The sequence below is a fragment of the Heterocephalus glaber genome, unplaced genomic scaffold, assembly GCF_053883595.1.
Source record: "Heterocephalus glaber isolate CG9 unplaced genomic scaffold, H.glaber_assembly_v1.0 deba00001795, whole genome shotgun sequence".
In the NCBI taxonomy this organism is placed as follows: Eukaryota; Metazoa; Chordata; class Mammalia; order Rodentia; family Bathyergidae; genus Heterocephalus; species Heterocephalus glaber.
In genome coordinates, this window is record NW_028258476.1 from 1773288 (window position 1) to 1791473 (window position 18186).

Consider the following 18186-nt stretch of genomic DNA (forward strand, 5'->3'; position numbering starts at 1 on the left):
TGTGCGCAAGTGTGTGCAGCAACCTGCGTAAGGCCTGGGGCCACACTGCTGGTGGGCACATGTGGCTCCAGCTCCTGCCCCAGACAGAGGGCACACCTGTCCCCTTGGCCTTGTCCCGAGGCCTCAGTGCTGCACCCTGTACCTGGCACGTCCCTCGGGCCACCTCACTCCCTGCTTCGGTGAGGGCCGAGTCCACACTGTGGGCCTCAGCTCCCTCATGACGCTGCCTGCTGAGCCTTGCAGTCTGGAGGTGCCCCCTTCTGTGTCCCCGGGGACTCCAGAGCAGGTGGGCAAGCAGGGAGTGCAGCGCGATGGATGGAGGCCCCACCGGAGTCCAGAGGCTCCCCAGGGCTCCCCAGCTATCCGTCTGCCCAGGTCTGTCTCTCTCTGGCCTGTCTCTGCCTCGAAGGCTCCCAAGCAGTGTCTGCACCTCCTGTCCCTGTCTGCATCGGGCCCTGGGCCCACCTGTTGGATCTGATCCCCACTGTCTCCCTCACCCACCCTCAGAGGAGCGGCAGGACCAGAGCCTGCGAGCTCAGCCCATGGGGACCAGGACACCCCACCATCAATCAGCCTGCAGCCCTGGGTCAGAGCTCCATTAGCTGTAACCAGGCCGGACAGGAGGCAGACACTGCCGGCCCGGGGCTGCGGGCGATAAGACCCAGATTGAATCACGGGGGCGGGGGGCGGAGGGACTGGGCACCCAGGGACCGAGACAGTGGCATCAGCCCTGGAGCTGTGGGAGCGGCCTTACTGCAGGAGCTGGCGGGTGACTGGGAGTGATGGGGCTGGAGCACGAGTTGGCTCCTCCCTGGACGGGCACAGCAAAAGCCTCTGGGGTGGGGAAGGTGGAGGCAGGGCTCAGGCCCCGACATGATGCGCTGGAGACCTGAGTGCCACAGAAGCCTGCGACCACAAAGTGAAGGTCAGGGTTATGGTCACAAGGCGAGGGAGACCCCACCAACTCCCTGGAGCAGAGTGGGCCTTGGCCATGGCTCCTTCCTTAGGAAACATCCACTGCGCCAGGCCCTGGCCTCGAAATGCTAATCTCAAACTGTTTACAGCCAAAAAGAAAGAGTGACAGAGGGGAAGTCACAGGGGTCTTGCTTCCTTCGACAACCATTTCTCTGAGACAAGGTCTCGCCATGTAGCCCAGGCTGACCTCAAACTCACCAAGATCCTCCTGCCTCAGCCTCCTGAGTGCTGGCATCACAGATGTGTGCCATCAGCCCAGCTCCTTCACCAATTCTCACCCTGCTCCTTCTTTGTTCCTGCCATGCGTGTGTTGTCTTTTTCTCTACCTCCCTCTCTATCTCTCTCATTTGTTCAAACGTAAGCGTGCTGTGTACTGGGCACACCAGCACCAGACTGACCCATCACTGCTTCCATCCTATCTACCAGGACACCCACCTTCCACCTCTGCCCCGCAGCACCAGGCTCCCTGAACTCACAGTTCAGAGATACGGCAGCGAAGGGCTGCAGGGCAGGGGAGCACGGCCTCACCACCAGGCGAGCAAGGCGAGCCCAGCCACAACGGGCAGGGAGGTGACAGGTGCATGGGTGGGGGCAGCTGAGGGAAACTAGAGGAGGGTCCCTGAGAGCTGACCCCAACCGAGTCCCCTCCCGGTGTGACATCATCCTAAGAACTGGTGAGAGACGGACTGAGAGATAATAAATATAATTGCTGTGCTGGGACTTCGCCTGGAGAAGCAGGAACAGCCCTCTTCCCAGCGCACCTGTTCCCTCTCGCATGCTGAGGGCGAGCTGACGCTGAGATTGACCGGGGGCGTGGGCAGCCCCGGGCAGCCCCTAACCCAGCACGTCCAGGTAGATGGGAGGTGCCTGTGCCAGCGCCTGCAGCCGGGCGTGCACGTCCTTGATGCTGCAGCGCTGCTGGGGCTCCCGCTGCCAGCAGCCCCGCATGATGGCGTAGACTTCTGGCGGGCAGGTGCGCGGCCGCTCCAGCTCACGGCCCTGTGTGATGCACTCGATCGCCTGCGGCCATCAGAGACAGAAAAGAGGGCACACTCGGTGGGCAAGAGCGAGCTACCGGCTGCAGACAACTCAGCTGTGTGCACAGCGAACCCCAGGATTCCTTTCTGCTCTGACTCTGACCAGTGAGGACAAGTGCAGGCCCATGGACACTCGCCGGGCAGGCGAAGAAGGGCCATCTGCTACGTCCCTCAGCTCTACGTTGGGGCTCAGCGGGGAGGGAAGGGTCCTCTGCCTCTCGGCTCTGGTGGGCTGGGAGCAAAACTGAACAAAAATGGAGCAAAAAACAAAAATCAAGCAAAACTGCAGTTAAAGGCCTTGAAAAAGCAGACGGCAACCTTTGTGTCTTTCTCCCTGCTGTGGAGTCACTGTCCAGGGACTCGGCGCCTCTGAAGAGAGACTGCAGCAAGCAAGATCAAAGCGAGACTCCAGGAGGGACAGCTGGGGCCACCAAACATCCCAAGGCAGAGCTGTGGGCAGGGACCTCTTTCCCTTCCTCCCCTCCCCATTAGAGGACCTGGGTTATGGGCGGCACTAATTCCATTCCTCCTCTCAGTGCTTGAGAAAATTAAAATCTATAACCCGCTCCCCACCCCACCAGCCTCGGGGGAGCAGACTGCATTAGCAGGAGAAATGGAAACTGACAGCTGTGAGCCAAAGAGGGGGTGGGGAGCTGCTCTGGGAGACAGGACACCTGGGGCCGGCTCTGCTCAGCAGGCAGCGGGGTGGGCCATCCTCCTGAGGGTCTGGCCTGTGGCCTTCCTGCTGCAGGGCTGGGCCCTGTCCTGTGCCTCTCCCTGCACCCCCTAAACGCCACCTACGCCAGGCTCAGGGTCTGGGCGTCATTCACAAGTGCTCTGAGGTCCCAGGAGCACAGAGGAAGGACTCAGGAGGGGATGGGACAGGGCAGGGACGCAGGACACTGAGGGCCCTGGGAAGGGCCGGCGCTGACCTCGGCATTGGAAAGCTGGTACCAGGGCTGCTGGCCGTAGGTGAAGATCTCCCAGAGCACCACGCCAAAGCTCCACACATCGCTCTCAGTGGTGAACTTCCGGTAGAGAATGCTCTCGGGCGGCATCCAGCGGATGGGCAGCATGGTGCGACCTCCCACCTGCAGGCACCCACATTAAAGACAGATGCAGCTCTCGGCCCGGCCCAGGGGAAACAGCGGTGCTGACTCTGACAGGGACAGTAAAGGACACTGACCCTCCACTGACAGGGCGAGGAAGATGTGGATGGATGAAAAGCCAGAGGCTCAGACCCCCCGACTGCCCAAAGAAGAGGGGTGCGGCCAGCCAGGGTGGAGCATTAGCAGACTTGGGGTACAGGCATCTACGCTTCGGGCGCTGGTGAGGGGCTGGGGTGAGGGGTCCTTACGCGGTAGTAGTCGGTGCTGTAGATGTCCCTGCTCATGCCAAAGTCCCCGATCTTCACCACCAGACCCTGGCCCACCAGACAGTTGCGTGTGGCCAGGTCACGGTGCACGAAGTGCAGGCTGGCCAGGTACACCATGCCTGCCGCCACCTGGCTGGCCACCGCCAGCAGCTGGCCGAGGCCTAGGGGACCCGGAGCCACGTCCTCCCCGCCAGCCAGCAGCTTGGCATCAGGCCCATGGGACCTGCAGAAGTGACAGCCAGACAGGGTAGGCTGAGAGGACTGCACCCCAGGAGCCCAAGGAAGGGGACCCCCAGAGCCAGGGTGGGGATGGGGGAGACTGGGAAGCAAGAATGGATGAAGGAAAGAATGGGAGGCAGCTGTGGGGAGGGGAGGAGGTGCCGAGCCTGAACGGGCGTGCCTAACCCAGCTCCCACCAGAGAGCCGTCTGCCTGCCCACCCCGTGCGTCCTCAGCCCGGGCCCGAGCTCACCCCAGCATCCAGCTGCCCACCGCCCCTGCCTCTGCCATGGGCACCTTGCCCAGCCAAGCCCAGCTCAGATCCTTTTCCCACGCCTGTCTCTGCCTCAATAAAAGGAGTCTCCACTCTGGGCCTGCGCGCAGGAGGTCCTCCCTGGTTTCCTGCCCTTCTCACCTCTGTCTTCAGTACCAAGCTACCTTCTCCTCGTCCCCACATCCCCAGTCTAAGTCATCCTCCCGGGTAAGGAGACAACCCGGGGCTGCTGCATGGAGCTACAATCCCTCCCTGGTTTTGTTTTTGTTTTGGGGTTTTTTTTTTTTGACAGGGTCTCACTAAGTTACTAAATTGCCCAGGCTAGGGCCGAATTTTTGGATCCTCCTGCTTCAGCCTTCCGCAGTGCTGGGATTACAGGCCTGCGTCACCGTGTCCAGCTAGTGTTCCTTCTTCTGAACCTTTGCCTGAGCTGCTTGCTTTGCCAATGATGGCCTTTCCTTTGGGCCAACTTTCTTCCCATTCCTTCCTTCCAAGTATTTGTTGCACATCTCCAAAGGGCTGTGCACTGGGGGCAGATAAACAGGTCACAGAAGTGCAGGTCACCTTACGGCCACTAGGCCCAGGAATGGAAGAAGCCAGGGAAGGCTTCCCGGAGGAAGGACATTTAAACGATGCCCAAGTCCAGAGGAAGAGGCATGGGAAAGCCTGCTGAAGGAGGCCAGGGCAGGGCGGGTGGAGGCTAGGTCAGAGGCCCCTGGGCCGAGCAAAGGCCCAGAATGCAGAGGAAGCAGATGGGTGGCCCCAGAGGGAGTCTCCCACTGCTCCAGCCTGCACCTGGAGCCGCTCCCCCTCACCTGAGGCCCAACTTGATGGCCTCTCCCTGGCTTGCACCCCAGACCTGCCCTGAGCCAGGACCCCACCTGGTGAGCAGGAGATGAGCTCCTCTCGACCTCCACAGGACTCTGGCTCCTCCAACCCAGCCCCTTCCTGCTCAGCCTCGGTGCTGGCCTGCCTCACTCCTGAGGGCTCCCCGGTCCTCCTGAGGGCAAGCCACTGAGTTCCGAAGGCTGCTGACTACACGCACCACCCACTGCTCCCAGGGGAACCTCTGAGGACCAGCTCTGCACCATCAGCTGCACAACCACAGCCCTTAGTTATCCCTCCAGGTGGGGACAGTGAAGTCAGAGAGGAAAGCTACTTGACAAAGAAGGCTCTGCAAATGAGTGGCAGCCGATCCCCAGCCCTGGCCATCTCCCTGATTGACCCTGCCCCTCAGGGGATGATGACTCCAGACCAGGACTCAGCAGGAGAGCACTGGGCCCCACAGCCAGGGCAGGAAGCAGGGCCTCTGCCTGGGCCGAAGGCCACTCACTACCTGCATGCCCCGGAGCCAGTCTTGCCCCTCGGGAAGATGTAGCTGCACTCAAGCACATTTTATGAAGTGATTAGAATTATCAGCACAAATAAATAAGCTTATCAGAGTTTTTCCATCCAAAGGCAAAGAAATGAATCCTGTGTAACCTTCTTCAAGTATAAACTGCCATATAGACTTGGAGACTAGGAACAATATACAATTATACAGGACGCAGACTCCGAGCACAGGGAGCCACAGCAAGGATGAGCACAAGGCCCAGCAGCTCCAGGACTCTGCAGGTGCCGAACCAGCTTGGTGCCGAGGCCCCCTCCCGAGTGCTGGGATTACAGGCGCACACCACCACACCCTGCTCCCTTTCTGACTCTTCTTGGGGTTCCCCATCAGTTCATAGATGAGCAAGGATGTGCTTGCAGGAAAGGGACAACAGGGCTGAGCCAGGGTTGGGGGCCAGCATGGGGCCAGGTGCTTGTACCGGAGGAAGCGATTGAGGTCCCCATGCCGCATGTACTCAAAGACCATCAGCAGCGGGCGGCCCTCGGTGCACACCCCGAAGAAGCGCACGATGTGCTGGTGCTGCAGCATGGTGAGCAGCTCGGCCTCACGATGGAAGTCCTGCCGGGCACTCTCGGACACCTCCTTCAGGGCCTGGGCAGGACCAAGGCTCCTCACTCCCTGCATCTGGCTCCGCCCTGTCCCCAGCCACGCTGCCTCAGGCGGCCCACCCCGGCCAGAGCACCGGGCCTGGTACAGCCATGCGCTGGGGGGCTCCCAGGCCGGGTCTCACCTTGACGGCCACCAGCATCTTGTCCTGCTCAGGCAGCAGGCTGTGGCACTCGGCGAGGAAGACCTTCCCGAAGGCACCCTCGCCCAGCTCCCACTTGAGCACGATGTCCCGGCGCTTGATGTGGTGGACACCTAGGGGCTTGCAGGGTCAGGGGGGCCCAGGCTCCGGCGGGTGGGGAGGGGGGAGGGCAGGACTGTCTAGCAGGACTGGGTGCTACACAAGCCCCAGGTCATGGAGCGGGACATGGTGTAGGGCGAGGCGTAGGGGCTGTGGCCCTGGGTGGGGACTGGAGCCAGGAGCCAGGCTGGGCTCGGCCTCAGGGAGGTGTGTGCCGGCTGGGGTAGGGACAGGTGGGAGGAGGGGAGGGATGGCCAGCTGGGCAGGTGCTGCTTCCACACACAGGTGCGTGCATGCGCGCACACTCACACACGTGTGCACACTCACACGTGTGTGCACATACACTCCCACGCGTGTGTGCACACACTCCCACGCACACTTGACCTCGCCCTCGCCGCGGCACGGCCCCTCACAGGTGTTGCTGAAGTACTGTGGGTTCTCGATGATGTGGCCTTGCAGCCCAGAGCCTTTGCCCTCAGCAGGGGAAAGCGAACTGCCCCCCAGGGTCATGAAATGCAGGGACATGGCCAGCCCGTCCTCCGGAGCCAGCGCGGCAGGGCCTGGGGGGAAACACAGCCACATGGAGGGGCCGCAGCCCAGCTGCCCACCGTGGTCCTGGCCTTGCGCTTGCTTGTGCAGTGCCAGGCCTCCCCTCTTGGCAGTAGGAAGCAAGAAGGCAGGCGGGGAAGGGGCGGCAGCAGGGCCTCTCTCCATCTGGCTCCTGTCCAATCACTGGCCTCAGGGGCACCAAAGAACCCCCCCAGCCCAGACCTCCCAGACCCACTTAGTGTTTGACTGCGATCCAGCCACCAATTAGCAGCTGCTGCCTCTGAAACCACCCTGCACCAGACCCGACACACACCCACTCTCGAGCCCATGCCCGGCCCTCATTGGCACCCCAAACACAGTCACATACCCTAAAACCCCACGCCTCCCCCCCCCCCGGAACCAATCAGGAAGAGCCCGAGGAGAGAGCGGGACTGACAGACAGCCCCCCACTCCTGCACTCACGGTTGATCCCGAACTTGTTTCTCTGTCCACATTTGTTAAGCACGAGGAGCAGGGCGGACAGGAAGAGGCAGGCAAAGACAGCCAGCCCCACGGCCACGGAGACCTGGGGGCGGGTGGGGCAGAGGCTCCCTGCACCCTGGCGCCCAGCAAGGACCCCAGGCCTGCCTCCTGGGCCGGGACTGGCCACCTCCAGCTCCTGCTCCGCCAGAAGCGGCACGCAGGTCCCTCCTCACCCCCGTATCCCGAGCCCTTTCCAAGATGCCACCTCCCGGCTCACCCCGAAAGGCGTGTCGTCTCTCTTCTCCACTGGGTGTCCAGACGTGCTGTTAGTGTCTGTGGGGACAGAGGAAGAGCTATGGGCTGTGTCTCCTGAAGGCCCCCCACCCCGCTGGCTCTCAGGGTCGGATCCGTGCCCCTCGGCCCCTGCCTCAGCTCCCCAGACCAGAGACAACCCGCAGACTGGGCCACTCACCCACGGGCGGGAAGGAAACTGCGGTGGGAGAGAGACAGTTAGATGGAGGCGGAGAGTGGAGTCCCGGCCTGTGCCTGTGCCTGCCGGGCTGGGCCTTCACCTCGGGGCGGGAAGGGGGCAGCGGCCTTAGAGGGGAGAGGCGGGTACCCCGCAGGCAGGCGGCCCTCCCTTCAGCCCAAAGGGTGGAGGGCTCGGCCTGGGGGCAAAGAGCGGGGGCTGGACTCGAGCTCAGGGCCCCAGGAGGAAAGAGCCAGGCCAGACCCCAGCTCCTCCCCACCACCGGGCACGCAGGGTGGGGCCAGGCCGGGACTCCTGCCCGCACCGGGGATGGGGTCCTCGGGGTTGAACTGGAAGGGGTTCTCCATGAAGGCCGCCATGATGGAGTCGGAGGCCTGGCCCAGGGGGTTGGCGGCCAGCAGCGTGTAGTTGCCGTTGTTGACGTGCGTGGGCTGGTTGAGGCGCAGGCAGCCGTGGCGCGCCGTCTCATTGGGCGCCGACTCCAGGAACTGGGTGAAGATGAAGCCGGTCTCGTTGAGCACGGAGCCGTTGAAGAGCCAGCGCAGGGAGGGCGCCGGCTGGCCGTCCACGGAGAAGGGGATGCACCAGTGGTGCTGCTCCACCGCCTTCACCAGCTTCACGCTGGCGGCGACTGCGGGGTGGGGGCGCGTGAGGTTCTAGGGGGCGCGGGGGGCGCGGGGGGCGCGGGGGCGCGGGGGGGCGGGCCTCGGGAACGCGCAGGGCCGCAGGGTTTGAAGGACATCGACACTAAATCTTAGAACGCCTGGCACCAGCGAGTGTACAGTATTCAAGGCTTAGAGAGATGAAGCGGCAGGCCTAGAGAAGTGGGGTTCCAGCGTCCACCAAGGAAATACGGGGGGGCCCTTGGACACGGGATCTAGGAAACTAAAGTGTAATCAAGCTGAAGATGAGACAGGGGACCTAAGAACTTTTTTTTTCAGTCCTAGAGATTGAACCCAGAGCCCTTGCACTGAACCACATCCCCAGGCCTGTTATTTTTGTATTTTGAGGCAGGGTCTCAGTCATTAAACGTCAAGACAAGACTCAGACTTTGAATTCTCCTGCCTCAGCCTCCCAGAATGGTGGTGGTATAGGCATGTGCCCCCATGCCTGGCCCTTTAAAAACTTTTTGAGAAGAGATATAGGGTGTGGGTTAGAAACAGATCTAACGGGTTGGGGATTTAGCTCAGTGGTTCCACCGCCTGCCTCGCAAGTGCAAGGTCCCGAGTTCAATCCCCGGTACAAAAAGAAAAGAAAGAAAGAAATAGATCTAACCCAGGCCAGGGATGTAGCTCAGTGGCACTGTACCTGTCTGGTAAACGCAAGGTCCTGAGTTCGCTCCCCGGTACAAAAAAGAAAAAGATCCAACCCTGAAAAAGTGAAAATCTCCCAAAAAATAAGGGGGGAAAAGGTATAGCTGGAAGTGGGTGGTGCACACTTATAATCCCACTCTGGGAGACAGAGACAGGAGATCACAAGTTCCAACCCAGCCCGGACAACTTGATGACTTAGCAAGACAGTGTATCAAAACTGAAAAAGAGTTGAGGATATAGCTCAATGTGAAGTCCCTGGATTCAATCCCCAGCACAAGAAAAAAAAAAAAAACTACATGTGTGTATAAATAACTGAAATTCTGGCCAACATTCATATGATGTGCATTGAGGCCCTGAGTTCAATCCTCAAACCAAAAACATAAAAAATTAAAGGAAGACATGGCTCTTGGTTCTGGGTTCCTTTCACAGAAAGTCCAGGCCCTGATTCATTCTAGCCCATGATGCCCAGTTTGCTGCAGTGCCAACACATGTTAGAAATCTTGTGCTGGGCGCCAGTAGAGGTGTGATGCCCAGCCTTAAAGGGCTCATTTGAGGCCCAGAATAAAGTTCTAACTGACAGAGAAAACTGTCCTGGAGCAGTGGAACAGCCAGGCAGCTGGCATCCAGACCCAGGTAGCCAGCGCTGGGCAGGGGCCAGAAAGAAATCCATCTCCATCCCTCTGGCCTTGATGAGCCCCCAGGACTTCCCCCGAAGGATCAGGTTTTCATGGCAATCTGGGAGCAGCTGGGAAGGCCCAGCTGTGGAGACACACACCCACCCTCCCCTCAGCCCCACCCCGTCCTCTCTTGGGCAAGAAGAGTTGGGGAGGCTGCAGGGCCTCCCAGGAACTCACAGGAGACGTTGACCTGGACGGAGACCTCAGCCCGGCCCACGTCATTCTCAGCCCAGCAGGTCACGTTCTTCCTGTTGAGGTCACGGGTGACATTGGTCAAGGTCAGCTCCAAGGACGGCAGATCCCCAGATTTCTGGATCAACAGAAAAGGAAATCAGAAAGGCTTTCAGCAAGCTGGTTGTGGGAGGGAGAGGGCTGGAGCTGATGTCTTTGGGGCTCCTCTGGCTCCAGAGGGAAAGGAGAGCAGAGCTGGGCAGAAGGAGAGGGACAGGAGGGTGGGAGAAGACAGTTTGTTCACAGACCGTTTCCTGGCTCACCTGTCTCGGACCTGATAAACCTCATGCATCACAAGTAACCTCAAAATAGGCACAAAATACCCCAAACCAAAACTAAAGCCACCCATCTGAGAGGTAAGCATTAGATATCATGAACCCCAAGTTCACTATCCGCACACAGCTCACTAGAAAGCGAGTAGAACCTAGCCACCAAGGCACTCATGTTTCACGGGCAGTCTGGGAAGGTCAGACACTAAGAGCTGCTGCTGATACAGGCAGAGGTAGGAGCCATGGCAGTGGCGTGGCCTCCTTGGGCAGATGACAGTGAGGCACTGTGACTTGATTCCCAATCATCATCAAAACACTGAATCAGGTTAGAGTCCCTTCCTTAGACAATTCTGAATCTTGCTGAACCATGGAGGGGTGTGTGTGTGTGTGTGTGTGTGTGTGTGTGTGTGTGTGTGTTGAAAACTGAAGAGGTGGACAAAAGGATCTTTTGATATTTTGAAAGCTATTTTCATAAAATGATGAAAATAAATGAGGTGGTGAAGGATATCATATATCTGGAATTTTGGGTTTGTTTTACTTTGGCTTTTTGAGGCAGGGTCTCACTATGTAGTCCAGACTGGCCTTGAACTCAATACATAGCTCAGGCTGTACTCAGACTTGAGATCCTACAGTCTCAGCCTCCTGATGCTGGCATTTCAGGTGTGCACCACCACTCCCAGCTTTCTATCTGGAAATTTCCTTGAGCATGTGTGACAGGAGGTAGAGTTTCCCAGGGTTTCCACTGGCATATGTGAATTTACGGATGCATGATCTGGGTTCCACCACCTCAGGCTCCCTGCCCTCCTCAGCTGTCTCCTCTCCTCATTCGCCCTGGGGGCTAGGGTCCCAGTTACTACTCATCTCCTTGGATGTCTTTCCCATATCTTACCTACCTGAGGGGAACCAGCCTCCCTCCTCCCCTCATAACTCAGTTAGGGTGTGACCTTTCGGTAGGGAGTTCTTAGGAAATGCAGATGTTAGCAAACACATACATTTCCCAAAGAGAAATCACAAACTGGAATTTCCCCAAGGCAGGCAGCTGATTTAAAGTATCTGCATGCGTGGGCATGGCCAGACCCTGCCTCTCCCTTACTCCTGTGGGCAGCCTTGACTCTGGAGTGGAAGGGTGAGGGTCCCTCCGCTCGGTCTGGACCCTGCTCAGGGCTGCAAGGTTTCTTTCTCCTGCGTGTTCCAGGGGCCTCCAGCAAACTGGCTGACTGTGCTCCCGAAGTGAGGCCCTGCACGCTGAGCACCACACATCAGCCCACGGACCAGATCCCTGTCCCTCGGGTCTGCTCCTGCCACGCAGGCCGAGCCAGGTTTAGGTGGGCACAGCCCTTTGTCAGACCCTGGTGACCCCGTGAACAAAGACCCTTGAATCAGGTGTGGCCACTCTGACCGCCCGTGGCCGGCTAACACCAGAGGGCAAGGCTGGTGGGTGCCCAGAGACAGGTCTGGATAACAGGCCAGAGGAGGCCTGCAGGTGGCCAGGCCACCAGAAGCTGTCACATCCACCTCCTCAGCTTGCAGATAAGAAAAGAATGTGCAAGCAGGTTCAGGGAATTTTCCCAAAATTACTCCAAGAACTAATGCCTGAGAGAGCTGAACCCCTAGCTGTGCTCCCTTCACTAATGTGGTCCTCATGTCCAAGAGACTGGTGCATCCCAGAGTCCAGGAAAAGACTCCCGAAGACCCCCAAGAAGCAGCCCTGGGTGCAGGACCATATTGTGTCCCGCCTCGGCCTCACTGTCCTCATCTAGAAAGCGAGTGTGAGGCGCAGTCCACTAGGGCCTGCTCCCTGCAGCATGTGACCTGGGACCCCTGGCTGTCGGCCACCTCTATAATACCAGAGGGGCCCTAGGTTCTGGCCAAGGGTCCAGCCTGTGCCTGCTCTGTGTGCTCAGGGCTGCCCCAGCCCATCTCTGCTGCCTGTCATGTTTTCTCTGCTCCTTACTTGTCCGGTTGTCTCTCTCTGCTCATCTTTGTCCCCTGCACCCTGGCTGGGCCCCTCGGGCAGGGGAGGGGCTGGGGAGGCCTCTCACCATCACCGTGGCCGACTCCTCCACTTCTGAGAGGATCCAGCCGGCCTGCTGCAGGTCCCGGCCCTGCACATGGCAACGCAGCAGCACGTTGTCCCCCACATCCACAGAAGCATTGGACACCTGCACCTGCAGCATGGGCACACCTGGCCACAGGTGCCCCAGGGGTGTCAGAGCTGGGCGTGGCCGCAGGACTCCACCCCAGGCATGCCCTCCCTGAGCAGTCCTCCAACTTGGCTCTTCAGCCCTCGCCAACAGCCATGGCTCAGGCCCCTCAGTGCTTGCTTCTCAGGGGAGGCGGCCCTGTTCTGTTCCCCTGGCAGTGTCGCCAGCACCCAGCACCTACCGCAGCTGGTGTTGTGGCCTAGTGGCAGGCTCTTGTTCCCAGGCCCCAGGCAGCTCAGGCCCTGTGTGCGCACTCCGCCCAGCCCCTCCTCCGCCCAGCGCCACAGCCAGTGCAGGGCGCAGGAGCAACGCAGGGGATTCCCAGACAGGACCCTGGGGAGGGGCAGAGTGAGGGGCAGCTGTATGGGCTGTGAGCCACTGGAGGAGTCTAGGACAGTGAGGGGGCCGGGGCCAGGTTTCTGTCACAGACTCAGGGACCAAAGAAATAAATGCAGGAAGTTGAACACAGCTAGCTGGGGGTTGTGAGGGCTCCTCACAAAGGCTCCTTGGTGGCCAGCCAGGTGAGGGCCCTCTGGGAGGGTGGTGGACCGGCAAGGCTCCTGCAGGGACCCCAGGCCTGGAGTGCTGGCCACCCCTCCCCGCGCACGCCCCGTGTCTGCTCAGCATGGCTCCAGTCACACCGGCCCCCACTGGGCAGCACACAGGTCAGCCCCGACAGTGGTCCCGCAGCCTCTGCTCTGACGGGTTCATAGGCATGCACAGGCCCCAGTCTCCGCCCTCGAGCACACTGCCCTTGGAGATCCCACCCCCAGCCCTGTCAGTTCCGCACAGACACGGCGACACGCATCACACCGAGACACGGTGCACTCCACACACAGGCCGCTCTGCTCCGGGAAGCCCCGCACTCACAGCTCCTGTAAGGACAGGCCCCGCGTGGCTCTCCAGGACAGAGACTCCAGAGCATTGAAGGACAGGTTCCTGTGGGATGGAGACAATGGAAGTGCAGGGGGCTGGGGGCAGCAGGTAAGCCTCCTGGAGTCCACTCCCCTCCCTGGGACAACAAGGGTTAACCCCACTTAGCCCCCTCCCCAGACCCACGAGGGGGCAGGGGGACAGCAGGTCCCCTCCCCCACACCTCTCGGCCCCAGCTGGCAAAGTGCTGAGGCCACAGTTGGGGGAAGGGGCTCCATCTGCGCTCCCCCTCTGGCCCCTGCCAGAGGAGGACAAGGCCCTCAGACTACTTCCTCAGCAGGTCCCCTCCCTTCCTCCTTCCTGTTCCTCCACAGGGACTGAGGAATTTGAAGCAGGAAAAGACCCCTGGGCCACAACACCCTGGGTAGAGATGGACAGAGTGGGCCCCATGGGGGCCGCTGCAGGCCAGCAGGAGACAAGGGAGCCCTGTGCTCTGCTCCCGCAGCAGGCTGTGGCTCCTGTGCCCCTCTCCCTCTGAGGACAGGCCCTGACCCTGGCCTGGCCTGTGGCCCCAGCCTGTGGGGGCTAACTGGAGCAGCACCCTTGCCTGCCCCAGGACCAGGAACATCACCTCTGTGCAGACAGAAAGAGCTGGCTGGAGCTCTGACCTGCCTGGGGGCTGTGTGAACTTAGCACAGAGACTTGACCTTGCTGATTCTCAGAGTCCTCATCTATACACCAGGGACAGCACGCCCTCCACAGCAGGTTGATTGTAAAGACTCAGTACGTATGACTAAGAAGTGGTGTCGATGACATATTCTTCACTGAGGGCCCAGGACCCAGGGAGTGATGTAGCAGCATTGTTGCTGTTGTTACATCACTGGGCAGGCACAGCACTGTGAATGCAGGCTCCCACCCTTCCCTGCCCTCTACCAGCCTGGGTGAGGCCGGGAGCTGAACTTCTGCCCCTGGAAGCCCAGGGAGGGGCTGCCAGGGACGGCAAGGTTATCTCCTGGCCACTCCATGCCCTCTCAGTCCTCTACGGGAGAAGTAGCTGTGACTCAGAAAGCCAGGGAGGGTGATGTGGCTGGTGTATATCTGGGCCCCTCCAAAAGGCAGGGCAGGCGCCTGAGTGTAGAAGTGAGACAGCGAGAAGAACCTGGAGCAGCAGGCGCGAGGCTGAGCTGGCCTTCTTCAGAAGGCTTCCCCGGGGAGGGCCCGGCCCATTAGCGGGGCAAGTCTGGGTGTCCTGGGCCCGCTGCCCAGCCCCGACACTCACAAGCGACTGAGCTGAGGAGTGGAACAGAAGGCATCTGGCGCCACGGAACGGAGACCACTCTTCACGATGGTGCTGGGGAGGGGGCGCGTGATCAGCCTGGTCCTCAGCTGTCTATCCTGAGCCCCGCCCTCTCTGCCCATCCTGGTCCCAGGTTCCCAGGGCTGAGCCCTGCACCCCTCCACGTCCGCCTTAGCGTCCAAGGCTATCTGGACCTTGCGGACCCCCGAACTTCCTGACCCCCCCCAGCCTCTCACTGCTCAGCCTCTCAGGTTCTCCCAGGCCAACGTTTTGTCCCCAGGGTCCAGGCCCAAGCCCCACCCCTCACAGCCCTTGGCTCCTTACAGGTTTCTCAGTTCGCCCAGGCCCTGCAGGTCACGGAGCTCCAGATGCTGCAGATGTTGCTGGTTCTCCACATAACTGTGGGGATAAGGGGGTCATCAAAGGGCTCAGCCCTCGCTTGAATCCCATGCCCTCAACTCCCTCATAATCACGATCCACATGTGTATGCATGCACACACATGTGCACTATTCACACACAGGCCCCCTTGCACACTTACATATGCACAGACACAGGCATGCATGCATATGCAGGCGCACACCTCTTCACAAGTTCCTGCCTGCATTCTCACAACCTCCTGTGTATGAACACACATATCTCTTGTGCCTACACACACCCAAGATGCATATCACACAGAGACACGAACATATGCCCAGAGGTGCTGTGGCTCATGCACACTCACACCTGCACACACCATGCAGGAATAAATGTGTGTGCACAAATGTAGGTTCATATCCTCACACATGGACACATGTAGTCGAAGCTCACACATACCTCTCACCTGCACACATGTGCACATGTGTGGAAAATGTGCACACACACACACACACACACACACACACACCAGTCCCTTGCAGGCTTGGTTCTCTGCTTCTGTGCCAGGCCTCCCTGCACACGCTGCACCGTGGGGGCCACACTGAAACACCTGCTTCCACATGTGGGGTTCCTCACTGCCACTGCCCACCCCAGGCAGAGGAAGCCCTGTGGCCACAAACATGTGTGCTCCCAAATGCGCCCACTCAGGGCCATTCTCTGGGCTCACTGTGCACACGCACATACACACACACACCCTGCCTCCTCTGCCCCCACAAACCCCTGGCCCCTTTCCGTACTCAAGCAGCGGCCTCCGCACACACCATGCTTTCAGAGAGCAGGCTGGAACCAGACAGGCCCTCAGGTAGAGAACCCCAGACCCCACCCTGTGCCAGGAGGACCCTGGAAGGGGAGAAGGGCAGCAGGAGGATGGAGCTACAGGGTGTGGGGCGCAGGAGCAGCAAGGACTGGCCAGTGAGATGGAAAGGCTGAATGGAAAGGGGCAGCAAAACAGAGTAAGACATGGAGGAAAAGAAAGCAACAGGAAGAGACTGGCAGAGAAAGAAGGTGGCAAGGAGAAAGACAGATAAGGACAGAGCAAGGGAGAAAGGGAGGCAAGAAAGAAAGAAAAGCAAGGAGGGCTGTGGCTGCTAAGGGCTGTCTCTATTGGCTCCTGGCTCCGGCAGCCAGGGACTTCCTGAGAACTCTGTTGTCCTGCAGTGGCACGTTGGTGTGCAACACAAGCACACCAGAGGCCCTGACTCATGCCAGCTCTCAAAACCCCCACCACCTAGGGAAAGTCCAAAGGTAGTCCAAAGGGCTAAATAAGGAAACCAGGACTGGCATAATGGACCCATCTGCCCTTCCAGCTGTGGCCCCAAAAGAACAGCCAGGCGGCAGGTCCTCAGTCCCCAGAGGCCAGACCTGGGGAGGGAAGGTCCTTGTTCTACCTGAAACTCCCCAGCTCTGCCCAGTGGGTTTCAAGCTGCTGGGACCTGTGGAGGTGGTGAGGCTGCACGGCCAGCCTCGTGTGTGTGCGCTGTCAGGCGGTGTGCTCAAAGCTGCCTCATTCGTTTGGATTCATAATCAATCTGTCTATTCGAGTCCATTATCTCCTTGTTAGCTCTGCGGGTGAGGGAGGAGAGGGGGCTGCCGTGTAGGAGGAGGTAAGGGGGATCGGGCTGCCGCCCCACCCAGAAGGACATCTCAGTCATGGGGCCCCTAGTCCTAGCCCTGGCCTGTCAGGTCCTCTACCCCTAGGCTGGGCCTACTTGGGGCTCGAAAGGCACTGGGAAAGAGCACTGATGGGAAGCAGTCAGGAGCCTGAAGGCCCCGTGATGAACACACGGGACCAGGGGTGACACCGCGCATCTCCTGTACCCTCCCATCAGGCAGAAACCTAGGCCTAGACCAAGACAAGGCCAGCTCCTAGCCTCCTGGTCCCCCTAGGGCCATTAGAGAGATATCGAGTACCTTCCCGTTAATTACAAGATGCCCGAGTAACTCAGTGCCAATTATTGCAGGCTGCTCAAGTAACTTCCAGACAGCGACATCCCCCACCCTGGATTCCTCCTCGCCTGTCACTGCTTCAGGCCAGGGCTCCTGCCCACCCACTACCCCCGGGTCACAGAATGGGGATCTTCCAGCAATTCTTCCCTTCTTCCAGAGTCCTGCTGGCTCCACCAGCCATAGAGCATACTCAAGTCCTTTCCAGCCACCACCACAGGATGCCTGAGTACCTCTAGGCCAATTATGACAGCACACTCCCATAGGTTTCACCAGCTGCTCAAAAGTACTTGAGTATTTTTTAACCAATGATTGCAGAATGCCAGAGCACTGGAGCTCACTGAAGCTGCCTCCCAGCTTTGGATCCGGAAGGGAGGTGAGTCCCTCGACAATGGCCCTGGCTCCCTGACCCAAGTAGGAAAACAAAGGTGGAAAGGGAGGTAGGAGTGGAGGGAGAGAAACCAGCAGGGAGTCTGATTTCCACATCCAAATCAAGGGGTCCTGGGGCCAAGGAATGATGGAAATGGGAGAGGAGAGCTCGACCACCAAGCTATGGCTCCTCACCAACTCCAGCTCAGTTCCCAGCCCGGGGGAAGAGCCAGAGGTGCCTGGTCATGACAGGGAAGGAACTAGGGGCTGGCTTCTCCCAGTAAAGGGAAAAGAGTACCCGCAGGGAGGGGCTTTCCGCAGCTGACCGCGCCTCCAAGGGGCAGAGAGCCCTAGAAAGGGGGTCTGGACGTCTGGACTCCTCAGACCGGATTCACAGAAATCCCTCTTGATCTACTCGAAGCTGGTGTGCCAGCTGTCCCAGCCCTAGTGACCTCGGGGCTCGCCAAAACGGCAGCGGCCGCGGAAGAAGCCAGCTTCGTGGTGCTGTCCCCACCAGGCCGCCCCGCCTGACCCAGCTACCGAGCCGCTGGCCCGACCCTGGGGCAGGGCTATCCCCTCCTGCCGCCGCGCCCCCTCGTCCTTCCACACTCACAGTTCTGTCAGGTTCTCGGTGACCGGCAGGTCGCGGAGGCTCTGTAGGGGCGAAGCCCTGGTGCAGCGGAGCCCGGTGGGGCCAATGGGGCAGCAGACATCCGGGCAGGAGGTGGCGCCCACCGATGCTAGCATCAGCCAAGCCAGCAGGCTGCCCAGCGCGGTGGCTCGGCGGTGCCAGCGGGGCCGCCCGCGCTGTCCGCCTCGCAGCATCGCGCGGTCCGCCTGCCCGGCCGGCGCGTTATCCGCACGCTGGCAGCAGCAACCGCGGCTCCGCTCCACGTGCGCGGGAGGTGTTAAAGCCCCAGCTGGAGGGGCGGGGCCAGCGGCCGCCCCGCCCCCGCTCGCCCTCCCGCCCCGCCCCG

At 60.1% G+C, this 18186-nt stretch overlaps 1 protein-coding gene across 2 annotated transcripts; it reads right to left on the reverse strand.

Moving 5' to 3' along the window:
• Positions 1–1662: 1662 nt before the first annotated feature.
• Positions 1663–18088, reverse strand: Ntrk1 (neurotrophic receptor tyrosine kinase 1). 2 transcript variants are annotated; one of them, XM_004871248.3, is made up of 17 exons: positions 17823–18088; positions 14806–14880; positions 14464–14535; positions 13182–13250; positions 12493–12644; positions 12150–12292; positions 9785–9917; positions 7922–8248; positions 7600–7617; positions 7405–7460; positions 7128–7230; positions 6530–6676; positions 6000–6130; positions 5688–5860; positions 3370–3610; positions 2945–3103; positions 1663–1995 (listed from the first exon to the last, which is right to left on the reverse strand). In XM_004871248.3, exons 1-17 carry the CDS (start codon positions 18032–18034, stop codon positions 1810–1812), a joined length of 2397 nt encoding a protein of 798 aa, XP_004871305.2. In that variant the 5' UTR covers positions 18035–18088; the 3' UTR covers positions 1663–1809. The 2 variants fall into 2 exon arrangements, with proteins under 2 accessions (XP_004871305.2, XP_087059680.1); XM_087203554.1 differs by lacking the exon at positions 17823–18088 and adding an exon at positions 15634–16103.
• Positions 18089–18186: the final 98 nt, after the last annotated feature.

What these genes read in the sequence shown, in the direction of transcription:
- Ntrk1 (XM_087203554.1), bottom strand. Translation starts at nt 16,100, where the DNA reads ATGAGTCAGGGCCTCTGGTGTGCTTGTGTTGCACACCAACGTGCCACT. An exon ending in AGGAGTCGGCCACGGTGATG is followed by an intron (nt 9,918 to 12,149) that starts GTGAGAGGCCTC and finishes CTGTTGATCCAG; the next exon opens with AAATCTGGGGATCTGCCGTC. An exon ending in ACAGTACTTCAGCAACACCT is followed by an intron (nt 6,131 to 6,529) that starts GTGAGGGGCCGT and finishes GCAAGCCCCTAG; the next exon opens with GTGTCCACCACATCAAGCGC.